Raw genomic sequence first — 24,613 nt, 5'->3', positions numbered from 1 at the left:
ACTTTTATTTTTATTTTTATTTTTATTTTGTTTAAAGATTTTATTTATTTGACAGAGACAGAGACAGCCAGTGAGAGAGGGAACACAAGCAGGGGGAGTGGGAGAGGAAGAAGCAGGCTCATAGCGGAGGAGCCTGATGTGGGGCTCGATCCCATAACACCAGGATCACGCCCTGAGCTGAAGGCAGATGCTTAACCGCTGTGCCACCCAGGCGCCCCTTTGGTGACTTTTATTTATTTCATTGAATTATAATAAAATTTATTTTATAATTGAAAGACACCTTCTTCCATATCATTGACACCATCAATAAAGTGTCATTTTGATACCTCATATTATACTGTTAGCAATGTGACTTCCCTGATAAATCATGCGTGTCAAATATAAATTTCCTCTACATCCATAGACTTTTCCATTGTGAAGTCTGTTTTAAACACTAAATTTGAAAACATGTTTTTGTTTTTCAACAGATAAAAGATTGCTTGTAACAAAAATGCAATTAAAAGTAAATAAAAAAGAATTGGAACTAAAGAAAGTAGATATGAATAGAAGGCAAATGCACAGAGAGAAGAACACAACATACAGAACTTAAAGACTAAAAAGTTGTTACTAAAATCTCAAATTTGTCTTTGGGTTTCCTAGCAGCCAAAGTAACAAAATAGACTAGAAATAAAGCAATTCAAATTTGATAACATTTTAATATGAGAAGCAATATCTTTAGGAAATGTTTAACCCTAGTTTTTCATAAGGCTACCTGTAAACTAAACTCTATGTGTATTATGTAGGAGAGTAAAAGAAGAATTGTTTAATTCTAAATCAAATATAGGAACAAAAATTTCAATGTTTAGAATAAAATGTCATTTTCCACACAGCATCACTTTCAATATGACTTATACTACGAATGTTCCCTCAATAAGTACTTTGGAAATATTATTTCGAGGATAAAATAAAATGAAACATGTGAAGTTAATTATATTTTTCTCTTTAAGTAAAATTCTGTAGCATACACAGCAGTGTACAGTACTCACTATTCAGGCGCAAGGTGTCGCTCTTTACTTGGTGGAAGTAGTTGTTTCCAGGGTTGGTCTGAACAAGCCAGGAACGCCCCATACAAAAAAAACGACTCCATCGTGCCGAACACTACTGTTAAAGGATTCTTTGAAACTTCTCAAAAATTCAGCAATATTTATCACCCCAAACTGAAGTCTCCGGTACTGTAAGCGTAAAGAACCTTATTTTGGAAGTCAATGTCGTATGCGATGTTCCGCTGTCAAAGAAGGGGATTGGGCACTCGGCGTCTGCTGCTGTCGCTTCTGCTCCTCACAGTCTGGGATGCCGGGAGCGGCCAGGTCCACTACTCAGTCCCGGAGGAGGCCAAACACGGCACCTTCGTAGGTCGCATCGCCCAGGACTTGGGGCTGGAGCTGACCGAGCTGGTGCCGCGCCTGTTCCGAGTGGCGTCCAAAGGCCACGGGGACCTTCTGGAGGTAAATCTGCAGAATGGCATTTTGTTTGTGAATTCTCGGATCGACCGGGAGGAGCTGTGCGGGCGGAGTCTGGAGTGCAGCATCCACCTGGAGGTGATCGTGGACAGGCCGCTGCAGGTTTTCCACGTGGAGGTGGAGGTGAAGGACATTAACGACAATCCACCGGTGTTCTCTCTCAGAGAACAAAAGCTGCTGATTTCTGAATCTAAGCAACCTGACTCTCATTTTCCTCTAGAGGGAGCTTCTGATGCGGATATAGGAGAGAATGCTCTATTGACCTACAGACTAAGTCAAAATGAGTATTTTTCTTTAGAATCACCAACACATAGTAAGCAGACTAAAAGACTGTCGCTTACATTAAAGAAATATCTGGATCGAGAGAAAACTCCAGAAATTAATTTGCTACTGACAGCTGCAGACGGGGGAAAACCAGAGCTCACTGGCACCGTTCAGCTTTTTGTCCAAGTCTTGGATATTAACGACAATGATCCGGAATTTGAGCAATCAGAATATAAGGTGAGATTGATGGAAAACGTAGCCAAAGAAACTTTTGTGATAAAGCTAAATGCCACAGATCGAGATGAAGGAGTCAATGGGGAGGTAACCTACTCCTTGATGTCAGTTAAGCCCAATGGAAAACTCTTATTTACACTAGATGAAAATAACGGAGAAGTGAGGGTCAATGGATCTTTAGATTATGAAGAAAACAAGTTTTATGAAATTGAAGTACAGGCCATAGATAAAGGGAATCCCCCAATGGCAGGTCACTGTACAGTCTGGGTAGAAATATTGGACGCCAATGATAATGCCCCTGAAGTCACTGTGACTTCCCTGTCTCTCCCAGTACGAGAGGACACTCAGCCTAGCACTGTCATTGCGCTGATCAGTGTATCTGACCGTGACTCCGGTGCCAATGGACAGGTGATCTGTTCTCTAACGCCCAACGTCCCCTTCAAGCTGGTGTCCACCTTCAAGAATTACTATTCGCTGGTGCTGGAAAGCGCCCTGGACCGCGAGAGTGTGGCGAACTATGTTCTAGTAGTGACCGCGCGGGACGGAGGCTCGCCTTCGCTGTCCACCACAGCTAGCATGTCCGTGGAAGTGGCCGACGTGAACGACAACGCACCGGCATTCGCGCAGCCCGAATACACCGTGTTCGTGAAGGAGAACAACCCGCCCGGCTGCCACATCTTCACGGTGTCTGCGCGCGACGCCGACGCGCAGGAGAACGCGCTGGTGTCCTACTCGCTGGTGGAGCGGCGCGTGGGCGAGCGTGCGCTGTCGAGCTACGTGTCGGTGCACGCGGAGAGTGGCAAGGTGTACGCGCTGCAGCCGCTGGACCACGAGGAGCTGGAGCTTCTGCAGTTCCAGGTGAGCGCGCGCGACGCGGGCGTGCCTCCGCTGGGCAGCAACGTGACGCTGCAGGTGTTCGTGCTGGACGAGAACGACAACGCGCCCGCGCTGCTGCCGCGGCCTGGGGCGGGCGGCGCGGGCGGCGCGCTGAGCGAGCTGGTGTCGCGGTCGGTGGGCGCGGGCCACGTGGTGGCGAAGGTGCGCGCGGTGGACGCGGACTCTGGCTACAACGCGTGGCTGTCGTATGAGCTGCAGCCGGCGGCGGGTGGCGCGCGCAGCCCGTTCCGCGTGGCGCTGTACACGGGCGAGATCAGCACGACGCGCACCCTGGACGAGGCGGACTCGGCGCGCCAGCGCCTGCTGGTGCTGGTGAAGGACCACGGCGAGCCGGCGCTGACGGCCACGGCCACTGTGCTGCTGTCGCTGGTGGAGAGCGGCCAGGCGCCAAAGGCGTCGTCGCGGGTGTTGGCGGGCGCGGCGGGCGCGGAGGCGGCGCTGGTGGATGTCAACGTGTACCTGATCGTCGCCATCTGCGCCGTGTCCAGCCTGTTGGTGCTGACGCTGCTGCTGTACACGGCGCTGCGGTGCTCGGCGCCGCCCACGGAGGGCGCGTGCGGGCCTGGCAAGCCCACGCTCGTGTGCTCCAGCGCGGTGGGGAGCTGGTCGTACTCGCAGCAGAGGCGGCAGAGGGTGTGCTCTGGGGAGGGCCCGCCCAAGACCGACCTCATGGCCTTCAGCCCCAGCCTACCTCCGGGTCCGGATACAGAAGTTGGAGGGGAAAGGCAGGACGCAGGATCAAATCACCCTGGGCAGGTGCGTTCTATAGTTCTATAGATTCCTCTTCTTTTGTAGTCTATGTTAGCTTTTTAAAAATCCACTTTATTTCATAGAAAATTTTAATGAATACGCTGTATTTTGAGTATTAATGTTTAAACGAGTATAAATGTTTTAGAGAACAATTGTCAGTGAAATGCCAACCGATAAAAATCCAATTTTAATCATGAGATAAATCAAGGTGGTTTTATTTGTTTGGTTTGGTTTTGTGGTGGTTTTTTGTTTTTGTTTTGGTTTTTGGTTTTTTTTGGCCAATAAATGCCCTATTTCTCCAAAAGTTTTGGTAGAAAACGTTAAAAGAAGATGCAAAAATAACTCTGTCAGCATTTTATTATTATTTTTTCTAATTTTCAGTGATGTACCCAGACCACTTATTTCATCTCTAATCATCCCTACTGTAGATAATTACTGTGTCTTTTAACACAGTCTTTTACTTTAATATTTTCACATTAGATCTCTTGACTTTTCTCAATTCAGGCTAGATTGAACACTCTATTAAGTCTGAAAAGATATACTCTTTTCTGTGGTGTTAAACATGGATCGTACACTTATTTTCCATTAAATAATCTTTAGTTTTGCCTCAACTGATAAGATAAAACCTGTTTTCATATTATTTGCAGTTAAAAATTCAGTCTTGCATTATTGTGTGGTGGTTTCATTGACATAATGTAACTTAAAAATTCTGTCGATTTATTTTATTGCATGTAATGGGTACAGATTTATCTACATCTTAGTCAAACAGAACTCCCAGATTTATGCTTACAAAGTGTACTAGGCAAATAAAGTTATTCATATCACTCGATCAAGTCTTCAGACTTGCTGAAGACATGCATATAGGCTTATAATATATGCAACATATGCTGGTTGGCAGTCCTAAGTTTTGTGGATTCATCTAGAAAGGGAAATATTAAGTCTATTAAAGTGAAGTGAAAATTATCATTTTCGCTCATCTGGCAACTTAAATTTTATGTCTTTAAATGCTTTATCTCTAATGTTTGTGAAATTTTCTTTTCATGTGCTATAATCACATCTGATGATTCTACCAAAGGTCGTTTACCCTTACGTCATTCTTCTGATTCAGTGATCCTTAGCTATATATAGGGTGGCAGAGTCACTGATTTCTTTGAGGATTTGATGAAATTCATATGTGGCTATGCTCCCCTTTAGACTTAGGGGCTAAAATTTCTTTATTCTATAGTAGGCAACCAAATTAAAATACAAAATATTTCAGACTTAAAAGATTAAACCATCGTATCATTTATAAAACTGTAAAGATATAAATGTGAATGTTAGGTAGGGCACACGTTATTATCCATCTCCAAATGAAGTTCTTAGAATGACTCAGTGTCATCTAAATTTAATAAACAAAGATGTTGGAATATTTTAAGTACATGTTACATTTTTGCAAATTATTACTTTTGCAGTACATAAGTAGTTGATGCACATTTTTAGACAATTTCAAATTGTATGGGCTATTTTCTACAAACTTTGTGTCTTTTATCCTTATTCTTAATTTCAGGATTACATTTGATGGTGTAAAATTATAATTTCAACCATTTTCTAGTTCAACTCTCTAAGTATTAAGCTAATTTTAGATGTTCCTATCTCTTTAGTAATTTAATTATGTCTAACTGTGTGAAGACTACAGAACACACTACTTTTCAATGAAGTTTCTTAGCAATCATTGTACATTGACTTTTTTTGAAAATGGAAGATAGAAAATGAAGAAGCATGGTAGTGATATTAGACAATTTAGTCCAATAGAATCAAAATTCAAAATTTTTTGATTACTTAAGAGCCAGTTTTATAGTTGATTTATCTTTTACTTGTAGGAAGATTATTGATTATTATTTTCTGGTTCTATAAAGATTTCTTATCTCACTTCCTTTCATTATTAGATGTAAAAGGAATGGTGACAAATTGTTGGCTTAAAGATTTTGACTTGAATTTTAATGAGCTTATAAATGCTGTACTTAATTGTTCACAATTAGCTGTGGGCTCTTATCTGTTTTGTTTTCCCTTAAAGCTGATCTTGAATTAATTAATGAAATTATGGAAAGTCCTTTGATTCTTCCTTGCATCATAGTCACCATTCTGATTTTCTGAAGAGAAGCAGATTTTGAGTGACTACTAGCTGACCCGAAGGGAACATTTAAAGGGAAACCAAAAGTTCATTATGAAGTTTATATTCTTTTGATTCTAGTCAGAGAGACTGGGCTCCAAAACATCTCACAGATCTTTTTCATATTAGGGCTCCACAGCCACTTTCGAATATTGTGTGAAATTTAGGGGCTTTGATTCAACATTTTACATGAAAATGCTTTTCTTCTGCTAGAGTAAAACCTTACGGGATCTGTACCCAGGCCTCATTTTAAGATGTTACGGGAATGAGAGCAGTTGTATGAAAAGTCATCACATTTGAGCATCAAGGAACCAAAAACAACTACATGTTCCATATTTATGATGAATTTTTATATCCAACAGAAGTATGAATAAAATAACTTATATGAATGAAATATTCAGTTAATATAAATACTTTAGTTTCTTTTTCTTTGCTAAGTGCAGGAATTCTTGCGTTTCTCCTAAAGTCCTACAATGTGAAGGATAAAAGTCACTACAAGTGTGAATTGTAAGCAAAATAAGGTTGAGGGTGATGTATATTATTCTTTATTTTATTCTCCATGATAGGCAAAGAGTAGCTTCTGATATTCTGTATTTCCGTAATTATTTTATGATAGACTTTGAAGCAGAATATTTTAAAAACTGCAGTATAATGGAAATGACTGTGCTCTGGTACTAGTATCTTATACAGTAAAAAACAGGCATTTACAAACAATCCACGAAAATATCCAAAAGTCAAAAAATTTAGAGTCCCTGGAAGTGGCTAAACCAAAAAGAACCTCAGGATCCTTTCTTGTACTTACATAATCAGTCACATGATGTCGCTGTACACTCAGAAGGTGAAAAGGAAAAATTTTGTCTCCGCGCCCAGATTCCAACCATTGACAGAATAGGATTGACTCCATATTCACCGGAAAGCTGGGTAAATTTTACTATATATGTACCTGCAGAAAGGGAGACTGCTCATAAAGGTTCGCAGGTGAGCGATCCCTAAAAACCAACAGTCCTCCTTCAGAGATCTTGTTAACTACAATGGTATTTTCCTGGAGAGGAGGTCCAGGAGCCCCGAGTCTGCTGCTCTCGCTTCTGCTCTTTGCAGTCTGGGAACCCGGGAGCGGCCAGGTCCACTACTCGGTCCCGGAGGAGGCCAAACACGGCACCTTCGTCGGCCGCATCGCCCAGGACTTGGGGCTGGAGCTGGCGGAGCTGGTGCCACGCCTTTTCCGAGTGGCGTCCAAAGGCCACGGGGACCTTCTGGAGGTAAATCTGCAGAATGGCATTTTGTTTGTGAATTCTCGGATCGACCGGGAGGAGCTGTGCGGGCGGAGTCTGGAGTGCAGCATCCACCTGGAGGTGATCGTGGACAGGCCGCTGCAGGTTTTCCATGTGGAGGTGGAGGTGAAGGACATTAACGACAACCCACCGGTATTCAGAGAAGAAGAACAAAAGGTACTGATTTCTGAATCTGCACCTCTGGATTCTCATTTTCCTCTAGAGGGCGCTTCCGATGCGGATATCGGCGTAAACTCTCTTCTGACCTATAGGTTAGGTCTAAATGAGTATTTTACTCTTAAAATAATAACGAAAAACGATAAAAGTATATTGCCTGAACTAGTACTACGGAAGTCATTGGATAGAGAGGAAACTCCAGAACTTAATATACTCCTGACCTCCCAGGATGGCGGTAAACCCGAGCTGACAGGATCTGTTCAGATTAAAATAAGCATTCTGGATGTGAATGACAACGCTCCTGAGTTTGACAAGCCTGGCTATAAAGTAGTGCTGTTTGAAAATGTCCCAAATGGTACGAGAGTGATTCAGCTAAACGCTTCTGATCTAGACGAAGGGGTGAATAGAGAAATTTCCTATGGAATCAGACTGATTTTGCCGGTGAGTGAGAAATGCGTGTTTTCAATAAATTCAGAAACAGGTGAAATCAGAATTTATGGGAAATTGGATTTTGAAGAGAACAATGAGTATGAAATTCAGGTTAACGCCATCGATAAAGGGATTCCTTCTATGGCAGGTCATTGTACAGTCCTAGTGGAAGTTCTGGATCTGAATGACAATACCCCTGAGGTAATGATCACTTCGCTGTCGCTCCCGCTGCGCGAGGACGCTCAGGTGGGCACGGTCATCGCCTTGATCAGAGTGTCCGACCGTGACTCTGGAGCCAACGGGCAGGTGACCTGCACTCTGTCACCCCACGTCCCCTTCAAGCTGGTGTCCACCTTCAAGAATTACTATTCCCTGGTGCTGGAAAGCGCCCTGGACCGAGAGAGCGTGGCGAACTATGTTCTAGTAGTGACCGCGCGGGACGGAGGCTCGCCTTCGCTCTCCGCCACGGCCAGCGTGTCCGTGGAAGTGGCCGATGTGAACGACAACGTGCCGGCATTCGCGCAGCCCGAATACACCGTGTTCGTGAAGGAGAACAACCCGCCCGGCTGCCACATCTTCACGGTGTCGGCGCGCGACGCCGACGCGCAGGAGAACGCGCTGGTGTCCTACTCGCTGGTGGAGCGGCGCGTGGGCGAGCGTGCGCTGTCGAGCTACGTGTCGGTGCACGCGGAGAGTGGCAAGGTGTACGCGCTGCAGCCGCTGGACCACGAGGAGCTGGAGCTTCTGCAGTTCCAGGTGAGCGCGCGCGACGCGGGCGTGCCTCCGCTGGGCAGCAACGTGACGCTGCAGGTGTTCGTGCTGGACGAGAACGACAACGCGCCCGCGCTGCTGCCGCGGCCTGGGGCGGGCGGCGCGGGCGGCGCGCTGAGCGAGCTGGTGTCGCGGTCGGTGGGCGCGGGCCACGTGGTGGCGAAGGTGCGCGCGGTGGACTCGGACTCTGGCTACAACGCGTGGCTGTCGTATGAGCTGCAGCCGGCGGCGGGTGGCGCGCGCAGCCCGTTCCGCGTGGCGCTGTACACGGGCGAGATCAGCACGACGCGCACCCTGGACGAGGCGGACTCGGCGCGCCAGCGCCTGCTGGTGCTGGTGAAGGACCACGGCGAGCCGGCGCTGACGGCCACGGCCACTGTGCTGCTGTCGCTGGTGGAGAGCGGCCAGGCGCCAAAGGCGTCGTCGCGGGTGTTGGCGGGCGCGGCGGGCGCGGAGGCGGCGCTGGTGGATGTCAACGTGTACCTGATCGTCGCCATCTGCGCCGTGTCCAGCCTGTTGGTGCTGACGCTGCTGCTGTACACGGCGCTGCGGTGCTCGGCGCCGCCCACGGAGGGCGCGTGCGGGCCTGGCAAGCCCACGCTCGTGTGCTCCAGCGCGGTGGGGAGCTGGTCGTACTCGCAGCAGAGGCGGCAGAGGGTGTGCTCTGGGGAGGGCCCGCCCAAGACCGACCTCATGGCCTTCAGTCCTTGTCTTCCACAGTCAGGAGAAGATTGTTTAAATCCTTCCAGTGAAGTAAGTCATTGATATCATTTAAGTATACCTGTTTCCTTTAATAACTTTTGTTAAGGTATAAATACATCCTTTCTTTTTTCTTCATATTATCTTTTAAACCAGGGACCATCTTCTGTGGTATGATCATCTTAGTCATTTTGAACTTTTTGTGTATTTCATGTTCATTTGAAACTTTCATTTGAAAGTTCACTTGAAGTTTCATGTTCACTAGTGAGATATAAAAATGAAATGGTGGTTATGGATCACCAGATTTTAAACTTTCTTATTCTATCATTTTTCTTATATGAATTATTAGCCTGAAAAATATTAGTACGTAAGAGTAAAAACTGCATAGGTGTTTGGTAACTCTTAAATTTATTTTAAGTTTGAACTTAATTTCATGATCAGAGAATATTTGCAAGGTTAGTGCAAATAATTTTCAGATACTGTTAACTGGATTCCTTTATTTGCGCTCCTAAAGGTTTTATTTATTTATTTATTTATTTATTTATTTGAGAGAGAGAGCGGAGCAAGCATGAGTGGGAGCAGAGACAGAGGGAGAAGGAGGAGCAGACTCCCGCTGAGCAGGGAGCCTGGTGTGGGGCTTGATCCCAGAACCACGAGATCATGACCTAGGCCGGAGGCAGATACTTAACTGACTGAGCCACCCAGGCACCCCCAATCAATAATTTTTGAATACATATACAATATTGAAATAAACTGCCTAGGTGATTCCCTACAAGGTGAAAGTGGGGGTGGGCTCCAGAGATTAGGCATGTTTTATTAAAGAGTGCCTTGAAAGATAACTTTTCAACTGGAAGGTTTTAGTGATGGACAGATAAGTATGAATAAATGAACAGAGTTTGCTCTAGTGAATGTGTACTTGAAGGATGGAACAGGGGAGATTCTGAAGGTAAGAAAGCTAGTAAATAATTTTTTATAATATTCTAGGTACCAAGTAATGGAAGCAAATCATGACAGTCAAAATGGATCGAAAGGAACATGTGCAAGAGGCATTAGCAAAGTAGAAGCAACCTAAGAATGAATGATTCATTACAAATGATAAGAGAAAGACAAAAATACAGGATGACACTAACTTTTTTAGTTTGGTCATCTGGGAGGATGAGATTGCCATGAACCAAGATTCAGAATACAGTTGAAGAAACAGTTTGTGTATGTTTATTGAGCTAGCAAATGGAGAGAAACATTTCAGAAAATTTACTTCTAAGATTCTAGAGAATGCCAATGTGATTGGAAATACAGGTGTTGGGATGCCTGGGTGGCTCAGTCGGTTAAGCATCTGCCTTGGACTCAGTTCATGATCCCAGGGTCCTGGGATGAGTCCTGTTGGGCTCCTTGCTCAGTGGGGAGCCTGCTTCCCCCTCTGCTTGTGCGCTCTCTCTCTCTGAGAAATAAATAAATAAAACCTTTAAAAAAAGAAATACAGGTCTGGAACTCAGGGGAGATTATAGATCTAGATTTGGGAGTAATTTCCTTATGGAAAAAAATCTATAGGAAAGGATAATATCAGAAAAGAGAGATTAAAAAATGAGAATAACACGTCCAAGTAAAGAATTTAGGTGAATAAGTACGTTCGTTCCTGGGGTTGCTGTAGCAAATTACCAAAAACTGGGTGGCTTAAGACAAGCAAAACTTTATTCCCTCACCATTTTGGGGATCAGAAGTCCAAAATGCAAATATTGGCAGGGTTGTGCCCTCTGAAGCTCGAAGGGGCAATCTGTTGTCTCTTGTCCCTTCTGATGGCTGTCAGCATTCCTTGGCTTGTGGCTACACCACTCCAATCTCTGTCTCCCTGGTCACATTGCCTTCTTTTCTGCATATCTTTTTATCTATATATTTGCCTTATAAGGATATATGTGATTGCACTTTAGGGCCCACCTGGGGAATCCAGGCTGAACTCCTTCTCTCAGAACCCTAAACTTAATCACATTATTTGTCACAGAAAGTAATACTCACAGGTTCCAGGGATTAAGATGTGGACATATCTTTTAGGGTAGTCGACATTCAAACCACTATAATAGGCTTAAAATCTTAAAGAGGTTATACAATAGAGGGCTGAAATAAAACTCAAAGTGTAATACATCAAGTAACTGTTAGAAGTTTGAGGTGAAGAGAAGGGGATAAACAGAACTAGCTTTCACCCCCAAGAAGTAGCAAATTTAAACGTGTGTATAATATGTGTACATATGTATGCGTGTGTATGTATATATTAATATATATGTGTACATACACATATATACATATATATGGACACCTGAGTGTTTTTAGTGTAAGGAAAAGGAGCAAGTAAAAAGGAGATCCGAAGATGACACAGACAGATTAGGAATGAGGATGAAGATGAGGGGTGCCTGGGTGGCTCTGTTGGTGAAAGGTCTGCCTTTGGCTCAGGTCATGATCACAGGGTCCTGGAGTCTGAGTCGGCCTCCCTGCTGCTCAGTGGGGAGTCTGCTTCTCCCTCTCCCTCTGCCTCTCTCCTTGCTCATGGGCCCAGCGCTGGGAGCTCTTTCTCTCTCTCACTCTCTCTGTCAAATAAATAAATAAAATCTTTTAAAAAAAGAAAGATGAAGTTGAAAAATACGGGGGCATCTGGATGGTTCAGTCAGTTAAGCATCTGACTGGCTATCCATTCGGGTCTTGATCTCAGGGTCTTGATCTTAGGGTTGTGAGTTCTGGCGTGGAGCCTACTTAAAAAAGGGAAAACAGAAAAAAAATGAAAATATGCAGGATGAAACAAGAGAAAATATTTTAAGAGCATAAGGTTGGCTTTAAAAGTGGGGACCATTGTTCCTTAGTAGGGAAATAAAAATGTCAATATAAGAAGAGAGCCATTGAGTTCATATCTGATTACTTATCTCTCTGTGTAAATTATCTGAGAACAAATGATGGAAATGAGGTTGGGAATTTGAGAAAATATGGAAGGATCTTTGTATGCAGGAGGAAAGAATTAATCAGGAATTTGTTTGAAAGCCCAAATAAAGGTAAAGGTGAGAGTAAACTTGTAGAGAATATAGTGATCATGGTCAAGCAACATCCCTAATTGGAGAAGCTAAGTTAGAGGGAGAAAATGAATTGTTAGGCTGTGTGTTAGAAGCTAAAGAAAATGTTAGAGGAGTAATAGAAGCAGGTGAGTGCTTTTGGCGTGTCTGACGTATCTCACATAGTTGACTCTGTAGTCTAGGTTAAGTGGAGTGGAAGGGGAGATAAGGTAGAGCTTGATAGACAAGAACAACTACAAATAATCAAGGGACTGTTACCACGATACGAGTAAAGTTTTGTTAAAGTAATGTAACAGGAGAGGAATATGGGTATAAGAGAATATCAGACACTCTACTCAAATTTTCAGAGATGAGCAAAGACACAGAAATGAACTCAACTATTGTTTCCTGCAGAATTGTGCACAGGACAGGCAAGATAATTATTGGAACTGTACTATATCTTTCATAGCACTATTTTGCCTGGAACTTTGTGGCTTGGTAGAAAGAGTTGTAGCAATAGGTAAAAGTAATATTCCCTTCCTTTCTTGCTTGCTAAAAATGTGTTAACATCTCTGCCTACCTGTTGATGTTTGGAAAATCAGATTCAACTGAAAGGATAGTAAAGTTTTTCCCAGGGATGGGGAGGAGAAGAGGCAAGTTTAACCTATTGGTATTAATTTAAATTCCATCAAATACATAGGATGCTAGTTCTTGGCATCTTTTATGCAAAGAAAAATTTAAAGCATTGTTATATCTTAATGATCTAAATTATTGTGTTTATGCACAAAGATGCTCACATGCAAACATACACACATTGAACGGACACTTCCTTTAAATACAAATATTTTATCCACATTTCACAGTCATATTTGGGGGAATTTACACATATGATATGTTTACACATCTGGTATATCACTTATTAATATTTTCCACGATCATCTGTTTTATTCTTATAATTGATTATATTTCCATTTGGAGTTAATGGCTGTTGTGTGAGCAGTTCTAAATAAATATTACATGAAAAAGACATACCCAACCAAAACCACCAAAGTTAGGCAGAACTGGAGACTGATTTCCAAAAGTGAATATCGAATATTCCTCTTTTAAAATTCTGCATGGGAGAACCTGGCTGGCTCATTCAGTAGAGCATGTGGCTCTTGATCTCGGGACTGTGAGTTCGACTCCCACACTGGGTGTAGAGACTACTTGAAAATAAAATCTTAAAAAAATTCTGCTTAAAAGTTTTACACTTGAAAAAATGTATTTGTGGAAAAATGGAATTCAACCAATTCTCAACTAGGATCCTATACAGAGCAGAATACAGTCATTTACTGTTTCTGGAAAGAAGGACATTTAATCTTCAATTACCTATTTGCAGTGAAAAACATTACGAAATGACAGAAACAAAAACAAAATAAAACCCTCTACATCAATGGAAAATGTGAAGACCTATCATTTTTACAGTTACTCATTCATGCACATGGTGTCGCTCTTCACTGAGAACATTTCCCAGAAGAACAGCCTCCGCTTCCTCCTTCCTGCAGAAAATTCGGCAGATAGTGGAAAACCTCTAGTGAATCCTCCCCCAGAAGCCGGTGAGAGTCAGTTTGCGGTAAGGTATAAATTATACTTCAGATATCTTTGAATCCTTTTGAGTGTACCATGCTGTTCTCCTGGCGAGGAGGCCCAGGAGCCCCGAGTCTGCTGCTCTCGCTTCTACTCCTCGCAGTCTGGGAGCCTGGGAGCGGCCAGGTCCACTACTCGGTCCCGGAGGAGGCCAAACACGGCACCTTCGTCGGTCGCATCGCCCAGGACCTGGGGCTGGAGCTGGCGGAGCTGGTACCACGCCTGTTCCGAGTGGCGTCCAAAGGCCACGGGGACCTTCTGGAGGTAAATCTGCAGAATGGCATTTTGTTTGTGAATTCTCGGATCGACCGGGAGGAGCTGTGCGGGCGGAGTCTGGAGTGTAGCATCCACCTGGAGGTGATCGTGGACAGGCCGCTGCAGGTTTTCCATGTGGAGGTGGAGGTGAAGGACATTAACGACAACCCGCCTGTGTTCCCTGAAAGTAAGAAAAGACTAGTAATTGCAGAATCTAGACCCCCAGAAACTCGGTTTCCACTAGATGGCGCATCCGATGCAGATATTGGAGTAAACTCGGCCTTGACCTACCGAATCGATCCCAACGAGTATTTCGTTTTGGACACACGAAACAATCGTGAACAAACGTCTTCGTTGTCACTTGTATTGAGAAAATCATTGGACAGAGAGCAAATTGAGGAGCATAGCTTATTATTGACAGCCAATGATGGGGGCAAACCGGAGCTGACCGGCACAGTTCAGTTGCTGATTACAGTTTTGGATGTGAATGACAATGCCCCAGAATTTGACCAGTATATTTATAAGGTGACAGTGTTAGAGAACGCATTTAATGGAACATTAGTGATCAAGCTAAATGCCACAGATCCTGATGATGGTACGAATGGAGACATAATCTACTCGTTTAGAAGGCCTGTATCGCCTGCGGTGTTATATGCATTTATCATTAATCCCAACAATGGAGAAATTAGAACCAGAGGTAAACTAGATTTCGAAGAAAAGAAGTTGTATGAAATATCGGTGGAGGCAATAGACAAGGGGAATATTCCAATGGCAGGTCATTGTACCATTTTGGTGGAAATACTAGATATAAATGATAATACCCCAGAAATTACCATCACTTCTCTGTCACTTCCGGTGCGAGAGGATGCTCAGGTGGGCACGGTCATCGCCTTGATCAGCGTGTCCGACCGTGACTCTGGCGCCAACGGGCGGGTGACTTGTTCATTAATACCCCATGTCCCCTTCAAGCTGGTGTCCACCTTCAAGAATTACTATTCCCTGGTGCTGGATAGCACCCTGGACCGCGAGAGCGTGGCGAACTATGTTCTAGTAGTGACCGCGCGGGACGGAGGCTCGCCTTCGCTCTCCGCCACGGCCAGCGTGTCCGTGGAAGTGGCCGACGTGAACGACAACGTGCCGGCATTCGCGCAGCCCGAATACACCGTGTTCGTGAAGGAGAACAACCCGCCCGGCTGCCACATCTTCACGGTGTCGGCGCGCGACGCCGACGCGCAGGAGAACGCGCTGGTGTCCTACTCGCTGGTGGAGCGGCGCGTGGGCGAGCGTGCGCTGTCGAGCTACGTGTCGGTGCACGCGGAGAGCGGCAAGGTGTACGCGCTGCAGCCGCTGGACCACGAGGAGCTGGAGCTGCTGCAGTTCCAAGTGAGCGCGCGCGATGCGGGCGTGCCTCCGCTGGGCAGCAACGTGACGCTGCAGGTGTTCGTGCTGGACGAGAACGACAACGCGCCCGCGCTGCTGCCACGGCCTGGGGCGGGCGGAGCGGGCGGCGCGCTGAGCGAGTTGGTGTCGCGGTCGGTGGGCGCGGGCCACGTGGTGGCGAAGGTGCGCGCGGTGGACGCGGACTCTGGCTACAACGCGTGGCTGTCGTATGAGCTGCAGCCGGCGGCGGGTGGCGCGCGCAGCCCGTTCCGCGTGGCGCTGTACACGGGCGAGATCAGCACGACGCGCACCTTGGACGAGGCGGACCCGGCGCGCCAGCGCCTGCTGGTGCTGGTGAAGGACCACGGCGAGCCGGCGCTGACGGCCACGGCCACTGTGCTGCTGTCGCTGGTGGAGAGCGGCCAGGCGCCAAAGGCGTCGTCGCGGGTGTTGGCGGGCGCAGCGGGCGCGGAGGCGGCGCTGGTGGATGTCAACGTGTACCTGATCGTCGCCATCTGCGCCGTGTCCAGCCTGTTGGTGCTGACGCTGCTGCTGTACACGGCGCTGCGGTGCTCGGCGCCGCCCACGGAGGGCGCGTGCGGGCCTGGCAAGCCCACGCTCGTGTGCTCCAGCGCGGTGGGGAGCTGGTCGTACTCGCAGCAGAGGCGGCAGAGGGTGTGCTCTGGGGAGGGCCCGCCCAAGACCGACCTCATGGCCTTCAGCCCCAGCCTTCCTCCGTGTCTGAGTTCTACGGAGGGAACAAGTGAAAGAGAACCAGACTCAGAACATTTGAAAGAGGTGAGTTCGTATTAAAAACTGCGTCACTATTTTAGCCTTACAGTTTTATCGTTTAAAGTTCTTCATTCTTAGTTATAACATTATTCTTTAATTTTGCTCGTCTTCATAGTATTTAAAGAGTGTTATTGACATCATGGATTGAATTATTGTTCAGATCAAAGCGCCTGGGTGGCTCAGTCGGTTAAGCTTCGGACTCCATTTCTGCTCAGGTCCTTTCTCAGGGTTGGGCGATGGAGCCTCAGGTGGGCCTAGCTCTGGGTATTGAGCCTGCTTAAAGATTCTTTCTCCGACCCTGCCCGCGTGTTCTCTCTCCAAACAAATAAACAAATATTGTTCAGATTGAACTCGTAAGCAAAAAGCCATAATAAATTGCCCATAATCCTAATCATTTGTGGTTTTTTTTTTAGTATTACTAACAGTTTGTAAGTATTTATTTCCTATATGCGAATTTACAAGAAGCCACACATTATGAATACTTAAGCATTCAGAAAGATTTGTTTTATTGAGGCTAATGAGAATTTTAAAACAAATGTCTTTATTTAGAAAATTTATACATATGCCTGTATACATGTTTTATTTTAAAGAGCACATAACCTTTTACAAAAATGCCCTTTAGAAGTTTGTTTTTGTTTGTTTCTTTAAAAAAAAAAAACCGAACCTTTTTTCGGTTTGGTCCCTCCTCATTTTCTTCTGGTCACATCACCATTTCCGTGATGTATCCAATCCAAAGGCGGCTTGTGATTTTCTTTTCACATATTGATTTGCAGTCATTTAGTTGCTCCACAGGTGCATACATTTGGTGGGGTTTTTTGTTATTGTTTATTTTAGAAAGTTTATTAGGCTAGGTAATGCATTTTACACTTCTCAATCACCAATGTCTTTGGAAATCCCCACAAATCTGATACTTTTAATAGCTGTCTAGTACCCCCCATAAATGCAGGGTAAATCTTTTATATATTCAGTTATTCAACTGTGGATGAGCAATTTGTTTCAAGTGTTCTTTTGCCCTCATAAGCCATGCTGTACTATCACTTACATACTTCTAAAATATTGGTGCTTTTATTTCTGCGAAATTCACTTTCAGATGTGGGATGGACACATCAAAGGGTATTAATAATTTTAATTTTAAAATGTGTTGCTAGAGTACTTTCCAAGAATTTTGTAGTACTTTTAATTTCCACAAACAAGTTATGAGCACCCTCTCTTATCTCTAAAATCAATAGCGGGTTTTATATTCTGCCAGAGTGATATCTCACTGTTACTTTAACTTTGATTCCACATACCACCAGTGATTTTGAGTGTATTGTCATTTGTATTTGGTTTTCTTTGATTTGTTAATTAAATTATTTGCCCATTTTTATTTGAAAAATTTTTTCTTTGTTTTTCAGTTTGGGAACGTTCTTTGTAAAATATAGATATATTAATTTTTATCTTCTACCTATTTCAGAAATTTTTTTTCTCCTATACAATTTATATTGATTTGTTTATAGTATATTTTGCCATGTAAAAGTGTTTTTTATATTTCTATATTAAAGTATATCTATTTTTCTTTTATGGATTTTATGGTCTCCATGTTTAGTTAGGAAGATCTTAGTTTTTATATGGACCATCCATTAATTAAATTAATAAACATTTATTTCTAATTTAAGTTTATTTGAAAAGTTGAAGTATAATTGACATATAACATTATATTCATTCAGATATACCATGTAATTATTTGACATTTGTATATATTGGGAGATGATCACCACAATAAGTCTAGTTCACACCCATCAACATACACTGTTACAAATTTTTTTTCTTGTAATGAAAACTTTTCAGATCTACTCTTTTAACGACCTTCAAATATGTAATTCAGTATTATTAATTATAGTAATTGTTCTGTATATTATTTATTTTATAGCCTGAAGTTTGTACCTTTTGCTCACCTTCACGCATTTTGCCCACTCCCATCTGCTGCAAATGGCAAACACCAATCTTTTAGTTTTCTCTTTTAAGTTCCACATAAATGACATAATTTTTCTTTTTCTTCTTTTTTAAAAAAAAGATTTTATTTATTTATTTGAGAGAAAAAGAGAGCATGCATGAGCAAGGGAGGAGGGGCAAAGGGAGAGGGAGAAGAAGACTCCCCATTGGGCAGGGAGCCCAATGTGAGGCTCTCGATTCCAGAACCCCAGGGTCATGACCTGAGCCAAAGGCAGACTCTTAAACAGCTGAGCCATGCAGGTACCCCCCTTTTCTTTTTATTTTTAAAGATTTATTTATTTTAGAGCGAAAGAGAGACAGAGCAGGGGGGACCAGAGGAGAGGGGCAGATAGAATCTTAAGCAGACTCGGCTCTGAGCATGGAGCCCTATGTAGGCTCCATCTCATGACCCTGAAATCACCACCCTGAGATCATGACCTGAGCGGAAACCAAGAGTCTGACATTTAACTGACTGTGCCACCCAAGTGCCCCCAAATCATTTTTCTTAATGTAGTTATTTATTGCTATAAACTTCCTTCTTAACCCTGCTTTTGCTGCATCCCATAAGTTTTGGTACGTTGTGTTTCCATTTTCACTTGTTTCAAAATATTATTTCCCTTTGATTTTATCTTTGACCTACTGTTTTTCAGGAGTGTGTTATTTAATTTCCACATATTTGCAAATTTTTAAAGTTTTTCTCCAGTTATCAACTTCTAGTTTTGTATGATTTTGGTCGGAAAAGCTACTCTGTACGATTTCAGTCTTTTAAAGTTTGCTGAGACTTATTTTGTGACCTAACACATGATCTGTCCTGGACAATGTTCTGTGTGTGCTGAGAAGGATGTGTATTCTACTGAAGTTGGCGGGTGTGTCCTGTACATGTCTGTTAGGTCCATTCGGTCTAAAGCAGAGTTAAACTTCAGTGTTTTCTTATTTGTTGTCTGTCTGGATGATCTATCCATTGATGAAGGTGGGGTATTGGAGTCCCCTGCTGTTACTGTAATGTCTATGACTCCCTTCAGATATGTTAGTATTTGCTTTATATATTTATGTGCTTGGATGTTGGGTAGATGCATAACAATTGTTATATCCTCTTAGTGAATTGACCCCTGTATCGCTATATAATAACCTTTGTCTCCTGTTAGTTTTTTATTTTTATTTATTATTATTATTTTTAAGATTTTATTTATTTATATGACAGAGAGACAGCCAGCGAGAGAGGGAACACAGCAGGGGAGTGAGAGAGGAAGAAGCAGGCTCCCAACGGAGGAGCCCGATGTGGGACTCGATCCTGGAACGCCGGGATCACGCCCTGAGCCGAAGGCAGACGCTTAACGACTGCGCTACCCAGGCGCCCCATCCTGTTAGTTTTTTTAATACTTAAAGTCAGTTTTATCCGATACAATTATAGCTACTGCTGCTCTTTCTGTTTCCATTTGCATGGAATATCTTTTTCCTTCTCTTCATTTTAAACCTATGTGTGTCCTTGAAACTGAAGTGAATATCTTGGAGGCAGCCTATAGTTGGGTCTTGTTTTTTAATCCATTCAGCTGCTCTGTGCCTTTGATTGGAGAACTTACCCATTTTCATTTAAAATAATGATAGGTAAAGAACTTACTATGTCCATCTTGTTCATTGTTTTCTGGCTGTTTTATAGTATCTTTGTTCTTTTTTTCCCCCTCTCTTGCTATCTTCCTTCGTGAATTGTTGGTTCTCCCTAGTGATATACTTAGATTTCCTTTTCTTTTTCTTGTGTTATCTACTATAGTTTTTTTGTTTTATGGCTACCTGTGGCTTAATTGAAGCATCTTATAGACATAAGCCTATTTTAAGCTGACAGCAGCTTGGCTATTTTTTTAAAAAAAGATTTTATTTATTTATTTATTTATTTATTTATTTATTTATTTATTTAAGAGAGAAAGGTAGAGCATGAGTGGGGCGAGGGGCAGAGGGAGAGGGAGAAGCAGATTCCTTGCCGAACAGGGAGCCCTATTCAGGGCTTGATCCCAGGACCCTGAGATCATGACCTGAGCTGAAGGCAGGCGCTTAACCAACTGAGCCACCCAGGCGCCCCAACAAGGTGGCTTTGATCACATGCAAAACTCTACTTTTAACTCCTCGCCATTTTATGTTTCTGTTGTCACAGTTTATGTCTTTTTATGGGGTGTATCCATTAACAAATTATAACTATTACTATTTTTAATATTTCTGTTCTTTTAACCTTAGGGTGAAGTGGTTATCACACCACCATATTACAATACTGGGTGTTGTTAATCTGACTCTATACTTACTTTTACCAGCATATGGTATGTTTTCATATGTTTTTATATTACTAGTTAACATCCTTTCATTTCAGCTTGAAGAACTCCTTTCAACATTTTTTGTAAGGCAGGTCTAATGGTGATGAACTCCCCAAGCTTTTGTTTATTTGGGAAAGTCTTAATCTCGCCTTCATTTCTGAAGGATAACTTTACTGCATATTCTTGGTTGGTGGTTTATTTTTTATTTCAGTACCTTGAATTATATCACCCCATTCTTTCCTGGCCTGCAATGTTTCTGGTGATGATAGCCTAATGGGGGTTTGCTTATAAGAGAGATATTTTTCTCTCTTGTTGCTCTTAAAATTTTCTCTTTGTCTTTGATTTTATACAGTTTTACTATAATTCATCCTAGAGAAGATTGTTTTGGATTGACATTTGGGGTGAACTATTAGCTTATGAACTTGGATGTCCACATCTTTCCCCCATGTCTGAGAAGTTCTCTCTCATTATTTCTTTAAATAAGCTTCCTATCCCTTTCTCTTTTCTTCTGAGATTCCAGGAATAGTTTCTTTTAAAGGTGTCCCATAAGTCCCATACATCCCATAGGCTTTTTCATTCCTTCTCACTATTTTTTTCTTTTTGCTCTTTTAAATTTTTTTAAAATTTAAATTCACAGTTTAGTTAATGTATAGTGCAGTATTAGTTACAGGAGTAGAATTCTTTAAAGATTTTATTTATTTATTTGTCAGAGAGAGAGAGAGTGTGTGAGCATGAGTTGGGGGAGGGGCAGAGGGAGAAGCAGGCTCCGCACTGAGCAAAGAGCCCCATATGGAGCTTGATTCCAGGAGTCTGGGATCATGACCTGAGCCAAAGGCAGATGCTTAACCGGCTGAGCCACCCAGGTATCCCAGGAGTAAAATTTAGTGATTCGTCAGTTGTATATAACACCCAGTGCTCATTATATTGTGTGTCCTCCCTAATGCCCATCATCCAGTCACCCTATCCCCCCATCTCCCTCCCCTCCAGCAACCCCCAGTTTGTTTCCTATAACGCTCCTTTTGACTGGATAATTTAAAATGATCTTTGTTGCTCCCTCTGGTGTCTATCTGCAGCATTTCAGTTTTCTGATTCTACAGCAATAAGCTGTTCTCCCTCGTTCTCAGTGGTTACTAGGCACCCAGAGTATGCTGGTTTCCTGTCACTCCAAGTCAGGTAAAACAGATACCAGTTTCTTAGGCAGCTTTCCAAAAATCCAAAATTCTGAACACACCCTCAGTTTTCTCCCTCCTTCCCGAAGGAGCAAGCTGTCCCCTTGGTATTTGTTGTTGTTGTTGTTGTTGTTGTTGTTTTCCATAGCCCCCAGGCATCCAAACTATGCCAGTTTGATAGTTCTCTGGTTGAGGCAATACAGAAACTAGTCCTTTAGTCAGTCTTCTGAGAAGCTGACACATTGGACACGTGCTATGCTCTCTTCTTTCCCCTTGAAGGTGAAGTAGCAAGCCAGGGTGTTCTTTCTTGGTGTTGATGTGTGCCAGCGTGGGTGAGGGGCTGATGTGAGCAAAGTAAAATTATTTTTTGTACTTGTTTCAGTGTAGCTGATTCAGACTTGTGTTTACCTGGGGTATTCCAGCTCGTAACTGGATTCTGGAATCCTCATAAAGGATTTTTGGTCCGTATACTGTTGTTAATGGTATTTTTGTGGGGGAGTAAGGGCTGGGAACTCCTGTTCTGTTATTTTGCTGGCATCATTTTGATACATTGTGAGTTAATTTTTGTAGATGGTGTGAGGAAGTGGTCCAACTTCATACTTTTGCAAGTGGATATCCAGTTATCCTGGCATCATGTATTGAAAAGAACTATTCTTTCCCTGTTGAAATGTTGGGGAACCATTGTTGAAAATCAATTAATCAGGGAACGCCTGCCTGCCTCAGTCAGTGGAGCGTGAGACTCTTGATGTCCAGGTTGTGAGTTCCAGCCCTACGTTAGGTGCAGAAATTACTGAAAAATGAAATCTTTAAAAAGAAAAAAGAAAATAAAATTAGTTGATCAATGAATATGGGAATTCATTTCTGGATTCCTGTTTCTATTCCATTGATTTATCTGTCTGTCCTTATCCCAGTACCACAGTCTCTTCATTATTACAGTTTTGTGGCAAGTTTTAGAAACTGTTAGTTCTCCAACGCTTGATCAACTGAGCCCCCCAGGTGCCCCTTGCTCCAAGATTCTTTGGAAGAATTTGTAAAGAACTGCTATTAATATTCATTAATATGTTTGGTAGAATTCATTCATGATGGCTTTTGGTTCTTTTTTTTTCCGTGAAGATGTAATGTTACTAATTCAATCTTTTTTCTTTTCATATGTCCACTCAGATTTTCTACCCTCCCCCCAATCTTGGTATTTGTGTATTCTAGGAATTTATTTCATCTAAACTACTCATTTATTGGCACACAGTTGTTCATAGTATTCTCTTATCTTTTTTATTTAAGGTTTGTAGTAATGTCACCTTTCATTTCTGGTTTTAGTAATTTTCATTTTCTTGCTTTTTCTCTTGCTCCGTCTAGGTAAAGGTTTGTCAATTATGTTGAGCTTTTCAAAGAACCAACTTGTAGCTTTGTCATCCTTCTCTACTGTTTTTCCTTTCTTTATTTCATTTATTTCTGCTTTAATCCTAATTATTTCCCTCCTTCTGTTTGCTTTAGATTTGGTTTGCTTTTATTTTTCTGGCATCTTAAAGTAGGAGGTTAGGTTATTGATTCAAGGTATTTCTCACTTGTCAGTGTCAACATTACAGCTATGTATTTTCCTCTGAGCACTGTTTTAGCTGCATTCCATAAGTTTTCATATATTGTATCTTCATTTTCATTTATCTCAGAGTGTTTCCTTATTTTCTTGTTCTTCTTTGACCCATTGATTATCTTAGCATATGTGATTTAATTTCCACATATTTGTAAATTCTCCAAATTTCATTTTGTTATTGATTTCTAATTTCATTCCATTATAGTCAGAGAACATATTTTGTATGGTATCAGTCCTTTTAAACTTATTGAAGCTTATTTTATGGCAAAGTGTTGGGAAGGGCACTCTCATGTGTAATCTTTCAAATTTCACCCAGTCATATAAAAATGGGTTTTGGGTTTGGAACACTTCCTTACCAAGAAATGGAGTCTACACAGCCTGTGCTAGTCTTATCATCTTTTTTTTTTTTAAGATTTTATTTATTTATTTGACGGAGAGACAGCCAGCGAGAGAGGGAACACAAGCAGGGGGAGTGGGAGAGGAAGAAGCAGGCTCCCAGCGGAGGAGCCTGATGTGGGGCTCGATCCCAGAACGCCAGGATCATGCCCTGAGTCGAAGGCAGATGCTTAACAACTGAGCCACCCAGGCGCCCCTAGTCTTTTCATCTTGTGTGGGCATATCTTTCCCTGTTTCAGGCTCGCTGAAGCTCTTTTGTCCCTGCTTGGAGCATGTGAATCATGTGGCACCTGGCCAGCCCCACTGTTATGTCTATCCTTTTTGAAGAAGGGAAAAGGTCTTTCTACTGTGGTACAAGAGGGGTGCTCATAGGCATATTGCCCTGCAACAGCCTCTAGTAGAAACCCACTGGCCATGGGGTACTGATGCCCAACACTGAAGTTGATCTTGCTCTGTCTTTTCTCTACGTAAGTACAATGTTGTTCCAGCCTGCTTGCCTGCGTTGTGTTCTTGGCAACTCTGATGCCAAGATGCAATGGGCAGAAGTGTTTAGAGTCCTCCCTTGGGGCTGATAATTGGTGCACAGTAATCTGCTTGACACTTAGCATGTGGTCTGTTATGGAGAATATTCTGTGTGCCGTTGAGAAGAATATATATTGTGCTGTCAGTTGGTGAGTATTCTGTAGAAGTCTTTTAGGTCTAGTTGATTTACAGTGTCTTTATTTTTTTTTATTTTTTTTTTTTTTAAAGATTTTATTTATTTATGTGACAGAGAGACAGCCAGTGACAGAGGGAACACAGCAGGGGAGTGAGAGAGGAAGAAGCAGGCTCCCAGCGGAGGAGCCCGATGTGGGACTCGATCCCGGAATGCCGGGATCACGCCCTGAGCCGAAGGCAGACGCTTTAACGACTGCGCTACCCAGGCGCCCCTTACAGTGTCTTTAAAACCTTCCATTTCCTTACCGAT

General features: G+C 43.0%; 3 protein-coding genes across 4 annotated transcripts in view; all 3 read left to right on the top strand.

The window, feature by feature from the left end:
* The window catches only part of LOC123790247 (protocadherin alpha-C2), a 128,761-nt gene that overhangs the window by 11,858 nt on the left and 92,290 nt on the right, over nucleotides 1-24,613 (top strand). Inside the window, exon 1 of one of the 2 annotated variants that reach the window (XM_045794473.2) lies at nucleotides 282-3,650. The exons of the other annotated variant lie outside the window; for it this stretch is intronic. Coding sequence (XP_045650429.2) covers nucleotides 1,245-3,650 — 2,406 coding nt within the window. The 5' untranslated portion in view covers nucleotides 282-1,244. Of the gene's footprint in view, nucleotides 1-281; nucleotides 3,651-24,613 lie in introns of those variants that run through there. 2 annotated transcript variants of the gene reach the window in all.
* LOC123790250 (protocadherin alpha-12-like) lies at nucleotides 5,487-9,835 on the top strand. The gene has a single exon (XM_045794477.2). It carries the CDS (start codon nucleotides 6,825-6,827, stop codon nucleotides 9,204-9,206), a length of 2,382 nt encoding a protein of 793 aa, XP_045650433.1. The 5' UTR covers nucleotides 5,487-6,824; the 3' UTR covers nucleotides 9,207-9,835.
* Nucleotides 9,884-17,523, top strand: LOC123790249 (protocadherin alpha-13). Its single transcript, XM_045794476.2, has one exon. The coding sequence runs from the start codon at nucleotides 13,832-13,834 to the stop codon at nucleotides 16,241-16,243; it is 2,412 nt and encodes an 803-aa protein (XP_045650432.1). The 5' UTR covers nucleotides 9,884-13,831; the 3' UTR covers nucleotides 16,244-17,523.

The sequence above is a fragment of the Ursus americanus genome, chromosome 5 (genome assembly GCF_024610735.1).
Source record: "Ursus americanus isolate L20-20 chromosome 5, mUrsAme1.1.p, whole genome shotgun sequence".
In the NCBI taxonomy this organism is placed as follows: Eukaryota; Metazoa; Chordata; class Mammalia; order Carnivora; family Ursidae; genus Ursus; species Ursus americanus.
The sequence above is the reverse complement of the archived record's forward strand: the minus strand, read 5'-3'. Positions and strand labels throughout refer to the sequence as shown.